The 23,166-nt window shown below is 46.4% G+C and overlaps 1 protein-coding gene across 2 annotated transcripts in view; it reads left to right on the top strand.

The window, feature by feature from the left end:
* Positions 1–23,166, top strand: part of ITGA3 (integrin subunit alpha 3) — a 111,278-nt gene that overhangs the window by 71,355 nt on the left and 16,757 nt on the right. For both annotated transcript variants that reach the window (XR_014783833.1, XM_084804766.1), the window contains exons 16-22: positions 3,796–3,864; positions 8,708–8,787; positions 11,145–11,222; positions 13,652–13,754; positions 15,594–15,770; positions 19,671–19,787; positions 21,682–21,795. Coding sequence is in view for 1 of the 2 variants with exons in the window: in XM_084804766.1 (XP_084660892.1) it covers positions 3,796–3,864; positions 8,708–8,787; positions 11,145–11,222; positions 13,652–13,754; positions 15,594–15,770; positions 19,671–19,787; positions 21,682–21,795 (738 nt within the window). In the remaining variant the exon portion in view is untranslated. The remainder of the gene's footprint in view (positions 1–3,795; positions 3,865–8,707; positions 8,788–11,144; positions 11,223–13,651; positions 13,755–15,593; positions 15,771–19,670; positions 19,788–21,681; positions 21,796–23,166) is intronic.

Here is a 23,166-nt window from a genome sequence, read left to right as displayed (position 1 = left end):
CTCTTTGATAAGGAAGTACACGTATGGCCAAGCTGGCTCTCAATCTTGCCTGGGAGTCAGTGATTTGGCAGAAGCCACCGGAAAGTTCTACAGTCCACAGGGTGGCCGTGTGTCCTACTTTACAGGAGACAGTCCTTTATTTGAAGGCATCCTCTGTTTGTAGGGCTGTCCAGTCCGAGTCAGGTTTAAAGATAAAGAACCATCTGAAGGGAAAGCACCAGGGGGCCTTGAAGTTGCCCAGCCACAGCTGGCATCCGCACAGCAGGCACACAGGTTACCTGAACACAGTGTTCCCCACAAGGGTGAGAGGTCTGGCATTTCTTTTTAGATTCTAATAAATACTTTTGGCGCCAGCTCCGGGTTTTTGAGGGCCCTTGGCAAGACATGCTCAGTGGGGCCCCTCCTTCAGTGAGCCTACCTTCTCACCATGGTTGTCACCAGCTGCTGTTGCTCCTCATCCTCTTTTTTTGACATTGCTACCACTTACCTATTGGGCAGGCAGAGAGCCGGGGAGCAAGCAGGCTCATTGGCTCCTCCTCACCACCACCATTGTCTGGGCCAGAGCAAGAGGCAGGAGAACAAACAGGTTGCAGTGGTGAAGCAGAGGAGCAACCTCAGGAAGCTCTTGTCAGTGAGCCCTTGCTAGGACGTGGGCCCTCGGCAGGTGCCCAACCGTCTCTACCCTTGATGCTGTCTTTGATTATTTCTAAATGTGCCTCTATACATGTAAATCAACATATACACATTTTATCCAAAACAGTCCCCTCTTTTTGGGGTGACGTATAGGTGGCCACCCTACAGTCGTGGCACTTTTGACTATCATGGATGTTATTAATTGATTGATTGAGTGATTGATTAGATTTATTAGATTTATTAGCCGCCCATCTGGCCAGCTACCTGGCCACTCTAGGCGTCGTACAATACTAATAACACCACGAAATACAATGAATTTACATAATCAACAGAACAAAACGACATAAAACAACACTGCTCTACAAAACCCTAACCCACCCCAAATGCCCGCCTGAACAGACAGGTTTTTAAAGCCCGGTGGAAGCTCATCAAAGAGGGGGCATGATGGAGGTCACTAGGGAGGGAATTCCACAGAGTGGGGGCCACCACCACAGAAAAGGCCCCCTCCCTAGTCCTCACCAGCCTAGCTGTCCTGGCTGATGGGACAGACAGAAGGCTTACCAAGGCTGATCTCATTGAGCAGCATCCCTGGTATTGTTGGAGGCGCTCCTTAAGATAGACTGGGACGGAACCATATAGGGTTTTAAAGGTCAATGCCAACACCTGGAATTGTTGAGACCCAAAGAGATCTTTTCCCCTAAAGATGTCTCAGATCCTTTTGCAAAACCCTTTGTGCAAACAGCCATCCCAGCATCATGTCCCAGCGAGTTCTGCAAGTGACTTACCCCTTAAGTGGTGAGATATCAGTCATTTGTCTTTAAAAACATTATTATTAATTCAGGGGGTAACTGAGTTTTTGAATTTGGAGAGAAATTTTGACACACACACCCCCGCCCCCACCCCAGTTCTCTCTCTCCAGCTCATTATAATTATACATTTCTCTAATTTACCCCGTTCAGGCTGGATTCTGATACACACTCACCTTGGAGCAAGTCCCATGTGCACTGTCACTCATCAGGCGTACTCTTCCCTATTTACTCCCTTTAGACAGCTCCCCTGCATTCTCCTGTAGCTTTAGCTTTTGCAGGCTGATCAGTCTCCCTGTCTACATTTCCTATTCCCTGGTCAGCAACTGGGATCATACAGAGCAGCACTGGGAAACTGTGGCTGAGCCCCACCCCGTAGCCTGCCAGCAAAATGAGTTGTTATCACCAACTACCACAACTCCCCCTTCTCTTTCTTTTATCCACTTTGCAAAATGCAAGTACAATGGTCATTGAGTAGCAGAGATCTGTCATTGCCTGTTTTGAGAGGGAAAACCCCCCATCTTTCTCTCCCTTTACCCTTTTATTCATGGAGGAGTAAATTACAGGCCACCTGGAGTTGCTATGAATGAGATGATGAATTAAATTTAAAATCCATGTCCTTCCCTTTATCATCACTACAAAAACTCCTGCTACAAAAATAACCAGTCTTAAAGGGTCCCTAGAGTGCTCTCTCTCTCTCTCTCTCTCTCTTTCATTCTTTTTAGAAAAAGAGGAATTGATTGTAGAGACATTTTTGCAGAACATTCTCCCTAGCTCTGAAATAATTCCCTTTTGGAGAGCAAAGCAATACATGGGTGGAAAATGTGTGGCCCCGCAGAAGCTTTGGCCGACAATTTCCCATCGTCCCTGACCATTAGCCATGCTAGCTGTGGCTGATGGGAGTTGCAGTCCAAAATGTCTTGAGGGCAACATGTTCAGCAGAGCTGCGTGGCATCGCTAGAGACAATACCTTTCATTGGAACAGATGAAATCTTCCCTTCCCAGGGTGAGCTGTTGAGAGAGGGGCTGTAGCTCCATTCTGAATGCAGAAAGTCCCGGGTTCAATTTCTGGCATTCCCTGTTAAAAGGATCAGGTCAGTGGAGGCTGGTAGCTCCGATTTTGATGGGGCTGTAAATCCATTCCAGGTTTCAGTAAGAACCAGCCAGAACTTGAAAGGAGCTATCCAAAGTGCTGATGGGTCCCTATCCCCAAAATAGGTTCAGCACCTTGGATAGCTCCTTGAGAGTTCTGGCTGGTCTTGACTGAAACCCAGAATGGATTCACTGCCCCACCGAAATCAGAGCCATCAGCCTCAGTCAGGTTGCATGTGACAGGAATGATCTCTGCCTGAGACCCTGGAGAGTTGCTGCAACTCAGAATAAGACAGTACTGGGCTAGATGGACAAACAAGTAGTCTGACCTGTTATAAGGCAGCTCCCTATATTCCCATGAACATGTTCTGTGAGTTTCATAGAATAATAACCTTCAGCTGTTAGATAACTTGGGCTGGTGACTTGTCCAAGGACTGAGAGTTTTCTACAAGGGGCTCTTAACTGCTGTATCTATTTTCGGTTTTGTCGCAGAATTGAGATCCAAGCTTTACACAAAGAGCTTTTCCTTTCCCGCTTTTCACCTTCATAACCTCTAGGTGGTGCTGTGCTATCGCAGAATACTGCAAATACACAAATAGAAACAGCACTTTCAGAAATAATACCCCATTTTCCCCATTCTAAAAAAAAAGTGAAAGTGCTCTGAAAAAACAGATGTGAAATGGGAGGATCACAATGTTCTCTAAAAAGCCCATAAACAACTGTGAGTAAGGAATCACAAGCACACAATAAATGCCTCATGTAGAAAAGCTCTGAGATGGAGGAGGGTTGAACCACAGTCCCCATGTCCAAAAGCAACTCTCTTCTGCACCACACACAGGCTGTCTTTATACAAAGGCACCTTATACAAAACTCATACAAAGGTGTATGAGAGCCACTGTGGTGTAGTGGTTAGGGTGCTGGACTGGGACTCAAGAGATCTGGGTTCTAGTCCCCACTCAGCTATGAAGCTCACCGAGTGACTTTGGGCCAGTCACTGACTCTCACCCTAACCTACCTCACAGGCTTGTTGTGAGGATGAAATGGAGAGGAGGAGGAGGACCATGTAAGCTGACTTGGGTTCCTTGCAAGAGGAGAAAAGACGAGATGTAAATGTTTATATCTATATCTATATATATGTTTATAGATATAGATACAGTTATAAATAGATAGAAGTGAATGAAATAAAGCAATAGCCCACCACACTGAAGGGTGATCTGTCTGTCTTTCTTTGTTTCTGTCTGTCTGTCTGTCTGTCTTTCCTCAGAGTGGGGCCTGCACGCTTAAGGAGACTGTGGTATGTGAACTAGGTAACCCCTTCAAAAAGAACCAGCAGGTGAGTTGTTTCTGGGTCTGGATGCTCATGAAAGGTTAGTGCTCCATTGTGGGAGACCCACCTGTAGGGTCTTGTCCAGTACAAAACATGGGTTTAAACTGTAAGCTCTGGCCCATTTGGTGACCTTCAGGCTTTGAAATTCTGCCTACAGAACACTGGAACCTTTACTAGATGCTTCCTGTTCCTGGGGTGCCATTTAGGGAGGGCACTCACTCCATTTCACAGGCAGTCAGTCCACATATAACTATTCCTCTGGAGCACCTTATTGCTCGTTATTGTAATGTGTAAAAAGTATTAATAAGTAACTACAACAAATGGATGTATTTATACCCTTATTTTTGTCCAGAGTCCCCAAAGTGTCTAAAACATTAAAATAGGCTGCTGTTTCTTGTCTTTTTTTGGCAGTTGACTTAAGGCTGCTATCAGAATAAATACGCTTTCGAAGATAATATTCCTGTTTTTTAACTTCAACCCTAGAACTCAATTGGAACTTATTTACAGTGCAATCCATTTATAACACAATCCTATACGATCCTATTGTTTTCAGTGAGGCTTACTCCCAGGTGAATCTGTATAGGATTGCAGCCTTAACCTCTTATTAGATGATACACCACTATACCAGTTGGACTAGGCTGTGTTATAGAATTTCTTCTATCCAGTCATTTTTTGGGGGGGGGAAATAAAGGTTTGTTAATCCATCCTAGTATTTCTCTTTAGCCATTTTTTCTCTGAGGTTGAGGGACGTGAGGGCCAAAGCCAACATTACTTTAAAGAGCAATCCTATGTACATTTAGACAGAAAAAATGCCTACAGCTCCCAGCATGCCCCAACCAGCTATGCCGTGCTGGGAGTCATAGGCCTGTTTTTCTGTCTAAATGTGCATAGGATTGGGCCCTCACAGATGTAGCTTAGCAGCTGTGTCTTAAAAAAAACACTTTTTTTTTACTCTTGTCTAAGCTCAGGGAGCCTGATCCTGATTAGGAGCCCCACACCTGCAATGTCTATTGCAAAATTGTGGTCCATTTCTGTTTTGCAATATAAATTGTAGACACAGGTGTCCCAGTCCAGTTCAGGTCCATAGTAGGGGGCAAGAAATGGTTAAAGCCCGTCTTCTTCCCCCTCCCCACAGCAGGGTCCCAATCCAGTTCACTCCCTCCCCCGCGCTTATACCAAAGCAGGGGTGGGGAACCTCTTTCAACACAAATTCAACACAAATTCAACACAAATTCAACACAAATGGTTAAAGCCCGTCTTCTTCCCCCTCCCCACACCAGGGTCCCAATCCAGTTCACTCCCTCCCCCGCGCTTATACCAAAGCAGGGGTGGGGAACCTCTTTCAACACAAATTCAACACAAATTCAACACAAATTCAACACAAATTCAACACAAATGGTTAAAGCCCGTCTTCTTCCCCCTCCCCACACCAGGGTCCCAATCCAGTTCACTCCCTCCCCCGCGCTTATACCAAAGCAGGGGTGGGGAACCTCTTTCAACACAAATTCAACACAAATTCAACACAAATTCAACACAAATTCAACACAAATGGTTAAAGCCCGTCTTCTTCCCCCTCCCCACACCAGGGTCCCAATCCAGTTCACTCCCTCCCCCGCGCTTATACCAAAGCAGGGGTGGGGAACCTCTTTCAACACAAATTCAACACAAATTCAACACAAATGGTTAAAGCCCGTCTTCTTCCCCCTCCCCACACCAGGGTCCCAATCCAGTTCACTCCCTCCCCCGCGCTTATACCAAAGCAGGGGTGGGGAACCTCTTTCAACACAAATTCAACACAAATTCAACACAAATTCAACACAAATGGTTAAAGCCCGTCTTCTTCCCCCTCCCCACACCAGGGTCCCAATCCAGTTCACTCCCTCCCCCGCGCTTATACCAAAGCAGGGGTGGGGAACCTCTTTCAACACAAATTCAACACAAATTCAACACAAATTCAACAGAAATGGTTAAAGCCCGTCTTCTTCCCCCTCCCCACACCAGGGTCCCAATCCAGTTCACTCCCTCCCCCGCGCTTATACCAAAGCAGGGGTGGGGAACCTCTTTCGACACAAATTCAACACAAATTCAACACAAATTCAACACAAATTCAACACAAATTCAACACAAATGGTTAAAGCCCGTCTTCTTCCCCCTCCCCACACCAGGGTCCCAATCCAGTTCACTCCCTCCCCCGCGCTTATACCAAAGCAGGGGTGGGGAACCTCTTTCAACACAAATTCAACACAAATTCAACACAAATTCAACACAAATGGTTAAAGCCCGTCTTCTTCCCCCTCCCCACACCAGGGTCCCAATCCAGTTCACTCCCTCCCCCGCGCTTATACCAAAGCAGGGGTGGGGAACCTCTTTCAACACAAATTCAACACAAATTCAACACAAATTCAACACAAATGGTTAAAGCCCGTCTTCTTCCCCCTCCCCACACCAGGGTCCCAATCCAGTTCACTCCCTCCCCCGCGCTTATACCAAAGCAGGGGTGGGGAACCTCTTTCAACACAAATTCAACACAAATTCAACACAAATTCAACACAAATTCAACACAAATGGTTAAAGCCCGTCTTCTTCCCCCTCCCCACACCAGGGTCCCAATCCAGTTCACTCCCTCCCCCGCGCTTATACCAAAGCAGGGGTGGGGAACCTCTTTCAACACAAATTCAACACAAATTCAACACAAATTCAACACAAATGGTTAAAGCCCGTCTTCTTCCCCCTCCCCACACCAGGGTCCCAATCCAGTTCACTCCCTCCCCCGCGCTTATACCAAAGCAGGGGTGGGGAACCTCTTTCAACACAAATTCAACACAAATTCAACACAAATGGTTAAAGCCCGTCTTCTTCCCCCTCCCCACACCAGGGTCCCAATCCAGTTCACTCCCTCCCCCGCGCTTATACCAAAGCAGGGGTGGGGAACCTCTTTCAACACAAATTCAACACAAATTCAACACAAATTCAACACAAATTCAACACAAATGGTTAAAGCCCGTCTTCTTCCCCCTCCCCACACCAGGGTCCCAATCCAGTTCACTCCCTCCCCCGCGCTTATACCAAAGCAGGGGTGGGGAACCTCTTTCAACACAAATTCAACACAAATTCAACACAAATTCAACACAAATTCAACACAAATGGTTAAAGCCCGTCTTCTTCCCCCTCCCCACACCAGAGTCCCAATCCAGTTCACTCCCTCCCCCGCGCTTATACCAAAGCAGGGGTGGGGAACCTCTTTCAACACAAATTCAACACAAATTCAACACAAATTCAACACAAATTCAACACAAATGGTTAAAGCCCGTCTTCTTCCCCCTCCCCACACCAGGGTCCCAATCCAGTTCACTCCCTCCCCCGCGCTTATACCAAAGCAGGGGTGGGGAACCTCTTTCAACACAAATTCAACACAAATTCAACACAAATTCAACACAAATTCAACACAAATGGTTAAAGCCCGTCTTCTTCCCCCTCCCCACACCAGAGTCCCAATCCAGTTCACTCCCTCCCCCGCGCTTATACCAAAGCAGGGGTGGGGAACCTCTTTCAACACAAATTCAACACAAATTCAACACAAATTCAACACAAATTCAACACAAATTCAACACAAATTCAACACAAATGGTTAAAGCCCGTCTTCTTCCCCCTCCCCACACCAGGGTCCCAATCCAGTTCACTCCCTCCCCCGCGCTTATACCAAAGCAGGGGTGGGGAACCTCTTTCAACACAAATTCAACACAAATTCAACACAAATTCAACACAAATGGTTAAAGCCCGTCTTCTTCCCCCTCCCCACACCAGGGTCCCAATCCAGTTCACTCCCTCCCCCGCGCTTATACCAAAGCAGGGGTGGGGAACCTCTTTCAACACAAATTCAACACAAATTCAACACAAATTCAACACAAATGGTTAAAGCCCGTCTTCTTCCCCCTCCCCACACCAGGGTCCCAATCCAGTTCACTCCCTCCCCCGCGCTTATACCAAAGCAGGGGTGGGGAACCTCTTTCAACACAAATTCAACACAAATTCAACACAAATTCAACACAAATGGTTAAAGCCCGTCTTCTTCCCCCTCCCCACACCAGGGTCCCAATCCAGTTCACTCCCTCCCCCGCGCTTATACCAAAGCAGGGGTGGGGAACCTCTTTCAACACAAATTCCATTTCACAGAAGCTCTCAGGGGCCACATCCCAGTGGTGGTCCAAAGGCCAAAGGAATAGGGCCAAAAATACAAAAAAAAAAAATACCAGCATATTTTACCTTAAAGCTCTTCCTGCCAGCAACTAAGCCTCAAGAGAGGCATTTTAACCTTTTAGAATGGGGGAAAAAATGGCAGAAAAGCCAAGAAACCACCAAATGATCACTAGTTCAGGCCAAGAGGGTGAGGCCAGTGGAAGGGGGCGTAGCCGCCTGGAGGAGCGAATTGGGACCCCAGGAGGGCTGGATTTGACCCCTGGGCCTGAGATTCCCCACTCTTGCACTAGAGTAAAAACAAAAGACATAAATAAAGATGGAGCAGCTATGTCTTTTAAGTTAATGTCTGTTTGGGGCATCAGAGGCCTTATAAGGCATGAGAGACATGACAAGCCACAGTACGGGTTCAGCATGTTTTGAGTGTGGGTTGTTGTTGAATTGTGGGTTGTTGTGTTGTGTGAACTCAGCCACGCTAACAAACCATTGTTTGTTAACCACGGACAACCCACAGTTCACAAGCCAACAACAAACCATTGGTTTTCTCTGTGTGACAAAGAGGAAACCTTGAAATGCTGGCGCTTTTGATTTGCTTCTGCCACCTGCAAAAAAGCATGCAGGGTAACCAGGTTGTGCAATGTTGCCTCCCTTCCAGTCAGAGCTGACCATCACATTTGAAGTTATTGGAATCACGCTGTCTACCCAGGATGTCACCGTACAGGTGGTGCCTTCCACGTGAGTCTTGTCCCTCCAACTGAGCTGTTGCGGCTAAAAATGTATCACAGGAACATAGGAAGCTGCCTTTACACTGCGCCAGACCATTTGGCCCATCTAGCTCTGCATTATGAACACAGACTGATAGTGGCTCTCCAGGGTTTCAGGCAAGTGTTTTTCCTGCACTACCTGGAGATCCTGGGAATCAAACCAGGGTCCATCTGCACGCAAAGAAGGTGCTCTACCACTGAGCCATGGCCCCTCCTATCAGAAAGCCCAGTCAGTAGGATTCTTGGGTATGGGCACAAGGATTGGTCAGCTTCGTGGAGCTCCTCTGCCACTAGAGTCTGGGGATGAGGCTGTAGTCATATCTTATGACTTCTTCCTGATGTCCAAAGAGGAGGTGACAGCAGAGATGCCATTTTGTCAGATAACCAATTGGTGGTACAGGGACAGGTGTCAGTATTACCTGCCCTTTCTCCTTGCATCAGGGCATTTGGGGGAAGAAAAAGCAGGACTCGGCACTGAGCCAACCACCCGGCATCTTGACTTGTGGGATTACGCAAGGCAAAGTGTTACTGGTGTCATTTGCAGGTCCTGAAGGGCAGAGCAGGATTCCACCCACGCTGAAGCGAGTTTAGCTTGGGTCGACGTATGCAGCAGAATGAGGCAGTAGGATGGGATGTACCACTTTGGGATACTGGTGAGGGGTACCATATTGGAACGCCCCCCCCACACACACACACAATAAAAAAAGAAGAAACTCATTCCAAATTACACCTACATTAAGAAAACTAGTGTAGGAAGGAGAAAGGCTCTGGGAGTCCTGTTTGTAGGAAGGTTGTTGGCATTGTGTTCAGAAGCATTTAAAAGCAAAGGTTGTTTCCTTCTGTAGCTTAGACTGGTGCTGTCCATTTTAATACCTCAGGAGTCTACATGAGGACTCACTGCATGTGTCGGTCAGGCCTTAGTGGTGGTTGTAACTGTTGCATCAGCAAGTGCGGGCTACTCCAGCTGGATTTCACCTGTGGTGCCAGCTTCTTACGTTATTTCAGTAATGGGGGAGCTTCAGCGGCCCCTCTTCCTGTGTTGCTCAGTAACGTGAGACACCCAGGCGGTTGCGTGGGAGGAGCTCCTCCCCACAGCAACACTAGCCCCGTTTTTTTGGAAGGGTGATGCTGGCGTGGGGAGGAGGCAGAGTGTAGACTACTCCTACATGACGTAAGGCAGCCTTCTCCAATTCGGCGCCCTCCAGATGTGTTGGGACTAGAGATGTAAAATTTCTGGAAGTTTTGAGCCCATGGGGAAAAAACTTTTTTTTTCTGGAAAATTTGGAAATGTTGGAAAACTTGAAAAATAAGTAATACTTATTTTTTTAGCACTCTTTACAGATCTAAAATCAGTTTGTTGCTTTAAAACGGCCTTCCCCAACCTGAAGCCCTCCAGATATTTTGGACTTCAGCTCCCATCAGCCTCAGGCGGCACGGCCAATGGTCAGGAATGCTGGGCCCTGTAGTCCAAAACATTCGGAGGGCACCAGGTTGGGGAGGGCTGCCTCAGGAACATAGAGGAGCCTTTCTCTTCCTAAAGTTATTTTATGTAAGACTTGGTTTGCTCATAAAACTATTATATTTTAAAACTTTTAAAAGTAAACTCAGTAAATTTGTAATTATTGTCTGAATGGATTGGAACTACATTAAATGACTGCTACAGCATCAGAAACTATACGAGTCTATAAACAAAACCCAAACTGCCAAGAATGCACATTGGTGACTGTACTCACATGTTGGGAAACAGCATAAATGTCTATCAGTAAAATATACTTTAGATCAATAATTTTAATAAGGAATGAAAGAAGTAACTATGCTGGGAATCTTATAGAGAGGATTAAAAAAAAATTCCTCATGGCTTCATTATTTCCAGACATTTTACATCTGTAGTCTTTCTATAAGTGTTCTTATTACATAGCTTTTAGAAACTATGGGGGAATAAAGGCTGGGTAACAATATATAAATACTTGGTCTTAAATTCTAAAAGAAAATATTTCATAATCCAAAACTGTTCAATTTTTCCAATTGGGTGGGGGGGACAAAAAAATGGTCCTCAGGGGAAAAAAAGGAGGGGTTCTGATTTTTTTGGGTTTGTTCCAGCTCTTCACATCTCTAGTTGGGACTACAACTCCTAGCATCCCCAGCCAGCCCTGAGGATGCTGGGAATTGTAGTCCCAATACATCTGGAGGGTCCCAGGTTGGAGGCTTCTTGCATTACTTTGGTGATGAGGGAAGAAGTGGCACAACTGTGGTTTACGCTCTGCTAACTTAAGAAAACAGCCTGGTAGGTTCCAGAAACTGACCCTCTGACTATTGTATCTCTGACAGGAAGAGCTACCAAGAAGATCTCGCGCCAGTGTCGGCAGTCCTGTTGGTGAACTACACCATTGATTCATCGCTGAGCATGTGTGTACCCTACTGAAATGGTTGACATGGGTTTAAAAAGAAGGTAGTGGGGAGTGGGGTTTCCATTGCCATGCAAGATGAAATGCTAGAACAGGTTGGTAACTTGGTGCCCTCAAAATGTTTTGGACTACAACTCCCATACATTCCTGCCAGCATGGCCAATGGCCAGGAATTCTAGAAGCTGTGGTGAAAAACATCTGGAGGGCACCAGGTTGCCTATTGCTATGCGAAAACATGATGCATGTTGTGCTGGCATGCAACCCTGGCATAAGGTCTCTCGCCACCTGAGGTGGCTGGGAGAGAAGACCCACTGCCACAACATGACACACACACTGTTTTTGCCACTGCCCTGTCAGCTGTATGGAGAGCCACGCAGCCGGAAGAAGGGTGTCATGAAACCTCGCAGGGCTTTTGCAGGAGTTCACGCAGGTCTTGCGAGACCTTGTGGGGCTCTCCTGGGATTTTGTGCCAGTCTCTCAAGACCATGTGGGAGCTCTGCAGTTACTTCTTCTGGTCATGCATGATGAGGGAAAGAGAGGCCGGGTGGCTGCTCCAGAGAGCCCTGCCTGCCACTCTCTCACTATGGCTGGTAGGGCTCTCCAGAGCACCCACTAGAGGAGGTGGCACAGTGCCACGCCCTCCTGGTGGGGATGGGGTGGGGGGGTGCAATTCGCTGCTCTGCCGCCTGATGCTAAAAGCACTAAAGTTATGCCAATGAATTAATTATGCAACTTTACACATGTGCAATTGCAATAACTGCATATTCCTCCTCTGCTTACCCATGCTTCCATACCCTCCCCTTCCCCCATTGTTTCCTTGTGTCTATTTTTGTAAGCCCCTTTGGACAGAGACCTGTCAAACCTCTTAAAAAGAAATACTATGTATTTTTAAAGTGCTATGTGCATAGACATTATTAATAATAATAATACTGAAGTCTATGTACATATTATTTCTATGTACATATTATGACAATAACAATAACAACAATTATATCCCATTTCCTTAACTTAACTTGCATGCAGATTTAATCAACCTTGCATGCAAAGAACCTAGTAGTTTCCATTCAATATCAGAGCAATGGTCGCTGTAGCTCAGCATTCTGTTCCTAGCAGTGACCAGACCAGACAGTCACTGGTGTGTTTAGAAGTACAGCACAGCTCCAAGAGTGGGGTTCCTTTAAGGAGGGAGACATGCCACCCCCTTTCCTCTTTCCGCCATCTCCTTTCCTCTTTCCGCCACCCCCTTTTCTCCCTCTGCCACCTCCTTTCCTCTTTCCGCCACCCCCTTTCCTCTCTCCGCCACCCCCTTTTCTTCCGCTGCCACCCCTTTTCCTCTTTCCGCCACTCCCTTTTCTCTTTCTGCCACCTCCGTTTCCCTGTCTCCCTCCTCCTTCTCACTCAGTGAGCTCCCAGGGAAGGGACAGATCGCTCTTGCCATAGGTCTGAGCTGATTGCATGCAGAAGGCTTTTGAAATGAGGCTAAGGACCACATTAAATTAGGCTGGAGCTAGGGCTGCAGGTTGCCCACCCGTTTTAGTGGTTTTCTCATCTTTGGGCTTTTACTGTTCAAGCAGGGAGGCGTGGTCTATGGTGGCTGCTGAGATTTATTTACTTTTCCTACTTACTGTGTTTTTATTGTATGTTGTTACATTCTACAATTGTATCTCCCAGATTTGTGAGGAAGGAATTTACTACACACATACACGCACACCCAAGCTGGTGTCCCCTGCTGCCCATCTACCAAAAGATGCTTATCTACTCTATCTATTATATTGTTACTGCGCCCTTCCTCTAAGCAGCTCAGGGAGCATATATGATCTCCTCCTCTTTTATCTTCACAACAACCCTATGGGGTAGGTTAAACTGAGAGACAGTGATTGGCCCAAGGTCACGCAGTGAACTTTGTGTCCAAGTCTGCCTATTCCTTGGATTTGGCATATCCTAAATTAATCATGTAACTATGTTTAAACAGATAAATTACCACAAGGTTATGCAATTATATTGCAATTAACATGAATGATTGAAATAGCCCACTTAGGACAAAACAATGGCTACAGATCTATACTGGTTTGAAACTGGTCTAACTCTCATGGCTTCCCCATATTGTTTTATGAAGATACTGAGACTTCTCCATTAAGAGATTTCTGAGACATTTGCATTTATTTATATAACTTGAGTTCCCAGGGTTCCTTTATTAGCAACCATGGTAGTCGAGCAGGCTTGAAAAAGAGACATGCCCAAAGAAATTCTAATAGGTCAAACTTCTCTGGTGCCACTGAATAAATTCCGATGCCCCCAAGAAAGTATGACCCAGTCCTTCCGGTTGCTCAGGCAGTCTGGCTCCTTGTAAACATCTCCATCCCTCTCAACTTTCTCTAACTCTCTCTCTCTCTCTCTCTCTCTCTCTCTCTCTTCTCCTCTCAATGGCAGAGTCAACCATTCACTCCAGACAGCCTTTAGTGGGAAAGTCATGGGTGAGTCAGCCATGAAACGTGAGGAAGATGTCGGCAGTCCCCTCGAATTCAACTTTAAGGTAAGGGTCTTCCTTGAGAGGCGAGGCTAGTCCTGGCAGGGACTGCTGGTCTCTTGAGATTTCATGGCCCCCAAACCCATGTGGCTTTGTTTACCTTTCCTGGATTCCATTATGGCAGGGGTGGCCAACGTGTGGCCCTCCAGATTTTTGGGCCTATAACTCCCAGCATCGCCAATGGTGAGAGATGAAGGGAGTTGTAAGCCAAAACTTCTGGAGGGTCACAATTTGCCCACCCCTGCATTCTGGGGGTTGCTTGTGTTGAAAGCCACTAGGACACCAGCTAGAGCCTGCTTGGTTTAAAATTTCTGCTTCATTTACAATTAAAGCAGAGGGTGGACAGCCATTTGTTGGGGATGCTCTAGGGTTGGATTGGCTGAATTCCATAGGAGGTTGGACTAAATGGTCTCCAGCTGTATAATTCTACTAGGGCTGCAAATAAACCAAAACAGAGGATTCGTGAAGGGCACGTGTGCCAACTTAATTTTCTCCGCACAAACTATGCAAAATCCTTAAAATATGCTTTACCCCTTCCAATTGGTATCCAACGTTAGCAAAAAGAGTAACCGCAACTTCATTTGACATCGATGATTCATTTATACCCTCATTCTTTCAGGTTACTCTTGGGCCTTGAACTTGTTTATTCATTTAAGAGAGCAATCCTATGGTCTAGATGCCCAAAGGACAGAGGGCTCTTATCTCAGAGCTCTCCATCCATCTTAAGCCCTGCTGGGCCCTTGCTAGCAGGGTGGGAGGAGTGACAGAGGCTATTTTTGCCTTTCCATCCTCTGAAATAGCTTTATAAGTTAAAGCGGGCCTCTGAGCCCCTCTAACCCTCCCTCCCTGCCAGGGGTGGGAAAGAAAGCTGAGAGGCCTTTGGATCCAGTGGATCCAGGACATTTCCCCTCCCTGTCTGCTGGCCCGCCCCTAACACACCCATTTCTTCCCTTCCTGAGGCTGGAGTCCCGACCCTGGGAGAGGGAGTCACTGTGGAGCTTTTTGCAATGGCTGGATGTGGGGATGGGAGACCTATAGCCAGATCTCCTCTGAGATTGGAGCCCTGTCTATGGCCTGCTGTTTAGGGGCCTTAGGACTGCTGTCTTAGGCTGCAATCTTATGCATGTTAAGACAGAGAAAATTCCTACAACTCCCAGCATGTCCCAGCCGACATGCCTGGCCAGGGCATGCTGTGAGCTGTAGGACTTTTCTCAGTCTAAACATGCATTGGATTGCACCCTTAGTTGTTCTGGTTCTGGAACTATCTGTTATCCCAAATATGATGGAAAAAGTAGATATTAATGGTGAACTTCCTTCTAAGGCTGAAACTATATGTGACATGCCTTTGGTTATATATATTTTTTCTTGATTTTTTTTTTAACCAAAAGCAGCCTTGGGAGTCTGCAGTCTTGAGCAGATGACCCAGTGTTTTTCCTCTCACAATCCCCTTGGTTGCTTTTCTCCTTGTAGGGAGAAAGATACGGATATACGTCTCTTGTCCCCTGCATCTGGGAGGGGAAACAACTGCGAACAAACAATGGTTATAGGAAAAGCTGATTATGTGTTGCATGAAGGTTTCGTCTTGATCCTGCTGCTTCTCAGTTTGAGTCAATGAACTTACATTTTGTATTTGAAGAGAGTGAACAATTTCCCCCTCTTGACAGCAATTGCATTCCATAGACATCTATCCTATCTACATTTGTCTATGTTGTTCTTTACAATAAAGGGTGATCTATGCCCCAGTCCTTTCAGTTGCTTTTCTTTGTACTGTGGTTTTCACCTTTGGTGACCAGAATCAGAGAGTGAAAGGGGCCTTCCACGAATCGCCTGTCCTTTGTCTTTTAGGTGACCACAAAGGCGGAGTCTTTAGGTTCCTTGGGAACGATCACACTAGGCTTTGAGTGGCCTTACGAAGCCAGCAGTGGGAAGTGGTTGCTGTACCCCACTGCAATCCTGGTGAAAGGAAATGGGAGCTGGTTCTGTGAACCCCCAGGACAGGTCATCAACTACCTCAACCTCACGGTGAGTCTGGCCTCCACCGCCAGCCCAGTTGCCATCTTGCTTTGTCTCTCACAACCTTATGCGCCCCCCTTGCCCTCACCCCCCCAATCTACCACCCCGTGGCTATCACTGCATTATTCATGTGCTACTCCTGATACCTACCAGGACTCCAGTTCTGTCTGCCACGTTGCCTTTGAAATCTAAGGCTGCAGTACATACATGCTCAGTACCACCTTAATGGCTTTTTAGCAAACAAGGCATTGTATACATATTAATAATAAATGATTAATGATTAATAATAATAATACTTAATATATTATTGTTGTTGTTATTTATTACATTTCTATACTGCCCAATAGCTAAAGCTCTCTGGGCGGTTTACAAAGAGTAAAAACATTAAAAATACAGTATACAGAGATTAAAAGCCATTTACATAAAAACACACACAAATATACACAAGAGAACATATATCTAAAACAACTTCAAACAAGCAATCCCAAGCAAACACATAACCATAAGACAATCCAGGATCGATTAAAACTTATCCTATGCTGCAAAGTGCCTGGGAGAAGAGTAAGGTCTTAACCTGGCACTGAAAAGATAACAATGTTGGTGCCAGTCAGGCTGCATCGGGGAAATCCTTCCATAATTAGGGGGGAACACCAAGAAGGCCCTCTCCCTTGTTGCTGTCTTCCGAGCTTTCCTCAGAGTAGGCAGCTGGCGGAGGACCTTAGATGTTGAGCATAGTGTATGGGTAGGTTCATGTTGGGAGAGGCGCTCCGTCAGGTATTGAGGTCCCAAGCCATGTAAAGTGTTATAGGTTAAAACCAGCACCTTAAACCGGGCTCGGAAACATACAGGCAGCCAGTGCAAGCAGGCCAGAGTCGGTCTTATCTGTTTGGACCTTCTGGTCCCTGTTAGCAATCTGGCCGCTGCATTTTGCATGATCTGCAGCTTCTGAACTGTCTTCAAAGGCAGCCCCACATAGAGTTCATTGCAGTAATCTAACCTGGAGATTACCAGAGCATAGACAACTGAAGCCAGGTTACCCCTGTCCAGATAGGGGCACAGCTGGGCCATCAACTGATGTTCATAAGAAGAAGGCACTCCATGCCATTGAGGCCACCTGAGCCTCAAGTGACAAAGATAGCTCCAGGAGAGCCCCCAAGCTACAAACCTGCTCCTTCAGGGGGAGTGCAACCTCATCCAGAACAGGTTGAGCACCCTCCGTTGAGTCAGAAGAACCACCGGATGTATGCTAAAATACATTTTAGCCACCACACTTACACATTGTGGGTTCTGCTATGTTGGTTTACATCAGGGGTGCAGAACCTCAGGCCTGTGGGTCAAATCTGGCCCTCCAGGCATCCCATTCTGATGCTCTGGTGTTCCCCAGAAGGCTACACCCCCTTCCTCTGGCCCCACCCCCTTTGCCCTAACCACAATTGTTTGGTGTTTTCCTGGCTTTTGTGCAGTTTTTCCTCCATTCTAGACAGTTAAACTGCCTCTCCTAAAGCTTAGTTACTGGCAGTAAAAGGTTTACACTACAGTATGCTGGCATTTTGGGCATTTTTAGTTTCTTGGCCCCACCTCTTTTGCCTTTGGCCATGCCCACCACTGAAATGCAGCCCCTGAGAGCTTCTCTGAAATGGAATTTGGCCCTCGGGTTTGGCCCTCTGCTCCCCTGGTTTACATGCAATCAGTGTACTAAATGAACCAAGGTCTGTCACTTTGAGCAAGCACCAAGACATCTACTAAATGCCTGTTGCTGCTTCTGATCTTTATGGCCATGAGACACTTGTTCATCCACTTGGCATTAAGGAGCTGCTTCTGTCATCTTCTCATCATCATCGTGTCTTCTTCCTCTGGGCAGTTGGGCGACTGGATCCACCACTGCCTGGCAGGAAAGAGGAGGCCAGGGAGCAGGCAGTGGCTTGCTGGCTCTCTGGGGCATTGCTGAAGCTGGGGATGCCCCACCCAAGGTAGGTCCACTGAGGGTGTTTTGCCCAAAGCTCCCTCAAAACCTGGAGCTGGAGCTGTGTGGACAACTTCTGCTGTTTAACTTACACTCTACATGGGCATGCAAGAGAAGACATGGCAGGACTGTGTTGCTGATGGCCACCAGAGCTTTGGTCATATGGCATAACAGCCCATGTATGCATAATTTGCTGTCCTATGTGTCATTATTAGCCTGCTCACTTTGCATCTAATACCATATTCTGGTCTGATTTTGTCCTGGCTTCTTAAAGGGATTGATCAAATGGATAGTCAGCCACCTACCTAACTGTACGTGCAAAGTTCTCTGCTCTGGATCTTGTTCTTGTTCTCTCCTTCAAACTTATGTGAGTTTTGAACTTTTTAATGTGATTTTTGTGGGAGAGAATTCTGCCACACCCCTGCTATATTTTTCTTTTGATGTGACTAAACATGTTTAGCAACAGTAAAAGAAGATTAGAGATGTGAAGACCCGGAAAAAAAACTGGAACAGAAAAAATGTTTCCCCCGTTTTTCCCGAGGACCATTTTTTGTTTTTTCTGAAAAAATGAACAGTTTTGGATTATGAAATATGTTCTTTTTTAATTTAAGGCTGTTTCTGTATTGTTAGCCAGTCTTTGCTCCCCCCAAAATGATTTCTAAAAACTATGTAAGAAGAACACGTATAGAAAGACTAGAAATGTAAAATGTGTGGAAATAAGGAAGCCATGGGGGAAATTTTTTTTTTTTAAATCCTCTCTGTAAGATTCCCAGCATAGTTACTTCTTTCATTCCTTATTAAAATTATTGATTTAAAGTATATTTTACTGATAGACATTTATGCTCAGTTTCCCAACATGTGAGTAGAATCACTGTTGTACATTCTTGACAGTAAATGTACATTCTCAACACTTGGGGTTTTGTTCTATAGAGTCCTGTGTTTTTGATGCTGTAGCAGTCATTTAATGTAGTTCTAATCTATTCAGACAATAATTACAAATTTACTAACTGAGTTTTAAAAGTTTTAAAATATAATGGTAATTTTATGAGCAAACTTAAGTTATACATAAAATAACTTTAGGAACAGAAAGGCTGCTTAATGTTCCTAAAGCAGCCCTCTCCAACTTGATGCCCACCAGATGTTTTGGACTACAGTGCCCAGTATTCCTGACCATTGGCCCTGCTGCTTGAGGCTGATGGGAGCTGAAGTTCAAAATGTCTGGAGGGCACCAGGTTGAGGAAGGCTGTCTTAAAGCCAAAAAGTAACTTTAGATCTGTAAAGAGCACTAAAAAAAAAATAAGTATTGCTTATTTTTCAATTTTCCCCCAAAGTTTTGTTTTTCCCCCAGAAAAAAAACAGAAAAAACATTTTTTTTTCCTCCATGGCCTCAAAATTTCCAGAAACTTTGCATCTCTAAACAAGATTAGAAAATAAGAGGATCACCAACATTTTTGTCAAGTGTTGCTTCCTCAGGGGAGCTGCTCTGTGAAGTCATTAAAATAAACAAGATGAGCTTTGCAAAGGTGAAGCAGCTTGATCAAACCAGTTTTCCTGACATAATACCCTCTGTAATTCATCCCAAATGAGCAAAATGAATATTCCAAGAATGGAGCTGCGAGATACAATCAAGAAGCTGTGTACACATGTGTACACATCTCAAGTGTTTAACAGACATTGGAAGATATCCTGAGCTTGATGTTCATCAATCTGATGTCTAGAGAACTAGATACTTGCGCAGCGTTCCTGCTGTCTACCTTCCCCCTGGCCCCCGGAGTCTTAAACATAACAGGTTGTGTTCCTAGTGCTTGACAGAGACTAGGATCCAGAAAAGCAACCTCCCACCTTGGGCTGAGAGCTCTTCCCCATTCCCTTATGTAACTCTGCCATCTTCTTTAGCATGTAGAATTCCAGAAAAAGAAAGATGATCAGTTCTTCTCCCTTCCCAGCTAATTGATCGAAGCACCACCTCGGCACGGAGGAAGCGTGAGCTGCAGGCATCTCCAAAGGCTGAACTTCCCATCACCTTAGCAACTTCAAAGACAGCCAAGTCAGAAACATCACTGGTGAGCATTTTGCCATTTTGTGCCATTTCTGCTCCTGCTCCAGAGGCTTTTCTCAAGAGCCGCTGTGGGCTGGTTGCGACAGAGCTCAGTCCAGAGCCTGGCTTCCCAGGGACAGCAGTGGGATCCATTCTCCCATAAGATTGGGGATGTTCTGTGGATTACACAGGCAGCAGCCATGCTTGTGATCCTAGGAGACAGTCCATAGTAAAGTGGAGCAGCACACAGGGCTGCGGGAAGACGGGTCAAGCGGAGAGTAGCAGAGCAGTCCTGGCTGCCTGTCAATGGAATGGTCTGCGCTGGCATGGATATGACCCGGAAGGGGTCATATATAAATGGTTCCCCCAGCCAATCAGAAGTGTTGCAAATCAATCCAGGTCCTAAGATGTGCTGTGGGGTGGCAGTGAGAGGTTCACTTCAGCCAGGGACCAGATTACCTCGGAGGGGGGGTAGCCCCGCCCCTGATGTCATCAAGCCCGTGTGGGGCTCAGTAGGTGCTCATCCAGGCCCCCACCCACTTTCAGCTCCCCACCCCTGTTTCACGGCTGTAGAAATGGCCTTGACATAGCAAATAAGTTCAAAGTCCTTAGAGTTCTCTCATTCAGAAAGAGGGGGAGAGTTTTCTTGCTCTATGGCAGCCCACCCCAACCTGATGCCGTCCAGATGTTTTGGACATTACCTCCTATCATTCCTGACCATTGGCTGTGCTGGCTGTGGCTGATGGGAGTTGCAGTCCAAAACATCTGGAGGGCACTAGGTTGGGGAAGGCTGCTGTGTGGTAACTATGGGTGCTTCCAGCAAGGCTTTTATTGTGCCATTTCATTACATTTATTATATTTCTATACTGCCCCATAGCCAAAGCTCTCTGGGCGGTTCACAAAAATTAAAAACCATTAAAATACATTATATAAAATATTAAAACTATTCACATAATGACATAAAACAAATAACACACACAACAACAACATGTATCTTAAACAATTTAAAACGATCAGCCAGAGACAATCAGGAGTCTCATTATACGCTGCCAAATGCCTGAGAGAAGAGGGCAGCTTTAACCTGGTGCCAAAAAGATAACAATGTTGGCATCAGGTGGGCCTCAACCTGCCTCCTTTGTGGAATTTTACTGGGGGTCCAGATAGTGGAGGCTGGTGGCTCCTACTTCAGTGGGATGATGAATCCACTCTGGGTTTCAGTCCGAGCCGGTCGGAACTCTAAAGGAGCTATCTGAGGTGCTGAACCCAATCCTCAAATTAAGTTCAGGACCTTGGATAGGTTCTTTAGTGCTCTGACTGAAACCCAGAGCGGATTTGCTGCCCCACTGAAATAGCAGCCTCCACTGGGTCCAGACAGCGTTGTCTTCGGATCGTATCCCTCCCATTCTCACCACTTCTTCTGTCTTTTTTTCTTACCGCAACAAGAGTTCTGTTAAGGAGAGAAAAACAATTGCTGTGCTGTGGATTTTGATAGGTAGTGTTAGGAGCCCTGCCTCTGGAAACATCCTATGTGCTTATGTGCACAACTCTCCCTGTGTGGGTCGGGGGGGCACACTTAGCCCTCCTCAGGCCTCGCTGGCCTCCCTCATATTGAGTGGCTGCGCGGGGGGGGCGGTGGCGGGATGTTTCAGGCAGGGAGTAGCATAGTTGGATTTGGGGCCTGGGCACCCTTTTCCACCACCGTACTATGCTCACATATTTTTTGAAGAACCATCAGTTTGACCCCCACAACCCTCTCCCTCCAAGTCCTAAGGCACCGCTTCAGAGAAAGAAGCCAAATGTTCCTTAGATTGCACATATGGAGAAGCCCTCCAATGAATCCTCAGTCAGTGAATCCTCCCCAGTCATCCCAACTCTGAGTGGTCATCTTTCTTCTCCTCTCATTCTTCCTTGGTTTCCAGAGCTGTTCCAGAGGCACGTCTCGCTGCATCTGGTTTGAGTGTCCCCTGTGGGACATTGGAGCCGTGACAGACGTGAAGGTCCGAGCACGGGTCTGGAACAGCACCTTCATTGAGGTACGTGCTGTATCCACCACCACCCCTCCACTAATCTGCAGTGGTGCTGCCTAGTGGTGCTGCAGTGGTTAGGGGTTTGGACTAGAACCAGGGAGACCCAGGTTCAAATCCTCACCTCAGCCACAAAGCTCATTAGCTGACCTTGGGCCAGTTACTATCTCTCAGCTAGGGCTGGGCGAACCCCCCGATGTCCAGTCCGGAGTAGGGGGGGAGTCCAACATGGGGAAATCTGGGCTGCTTGGGGCCCCACAGATTTCCCCGGAGCCCTGGTGCGTCCACCAGATTTCGCATGGCGGCTCTCCAGCTTTATAAAAGGCTGCGATTTAGGCTGTTTATGCCCGCAGTGTCAGTGGAAGTAGGTGCTTTACGGCCACAAATGGTGTAAAATATGCCAATTATGGCTGTAATTTTCCCGTGATGGAAGTTGCCATTAGCCTGTCTTGCCTTTTATAACGCTGGAAAGACTGCCCACACAAAATCTGGAGGACACGCTGGTGAGTGGGTCTGGTCCACTGTGGACTCTGCAGGTTGGATTCTTGGGAATCCAGCCTCATTGGAGTCTGCAGTGGATTTCTCCAGCATCCTTGCTGTCACCCTAACCTACCTCACAGGGTTGTTGTGAGAATAAAATGGGGGAGGGGGAACCACATATGCCACCTGTACTCCTTGGACAAGGACCAGGACAAAAATGTAAATAATACAGTAGCATGTGTAGTCCAATTTTGCTTTGTTCTATTTCTTTTGTAGGATAAGCCCCCAAACAGTCTTTACCGTGATGCAGTCTTTACCTTATCCCGGGCTGTGCCCATGGTTAGGGATTGCAGTTCTGGGTTTTGTTCCAGGAATGTCAGTACCTTTGGTCAAATAGGGCATTCCTACATCTGATTATGAGTCCCTTTGGCAATGTGCTGCTTCAGGTGGTAACACGCTGCACAAATTTGCAAGGAAATTTGCATTATAAAAAAAGCCTGAATGTGCATTCAACTGCACAGGTATTCAGCCATGCACAAGAAAGAATGGATACAAGCTCTTCCACACACATCTACAGGACATTGATGAAGATGAAGGACATTCTAGAACAGGGATGGGGAACATCTGTCTCATGGCCCAAATTTGGCTTGCCAAGTCTCCCCATCCAGGCCAGAAAGGCTCCTCCCCAGATTCCCCCCCTTTCAGAGAAGGGAGAGGGGCTTCTCGAGGGGCTTGCTGAGAGGTCTTTGCCCACTGCTCACCTTCCCGACTGGGGAAGGCAAGTGAAACTGACATCAGGCTCAGCTGGCTCAGCGCCGCAAGGATATAAAATAATATGTATTTATTTATTTACTTACTTACAATATTTAGATACTGCTCCACATTAAAAGATTGCAGAGC

Source organism: Heloderma suspectum, chromosome 6 (assembly GCF_057233095.1).
Source record: "Heloderma suspectum isolate Gila_16-S chromosome 6, 16-S_ref, whole genome shotgun sequence".
Lineage (NCBI taxonomy): Eukaryota > Metazoa > Chordata > Lepidosauria > Squamata > Helodermatidae > Heloderma > Heloderma suspectum.
This window is presented reverse-complemented; position numbering and strand designations above follow the sequence as displayed.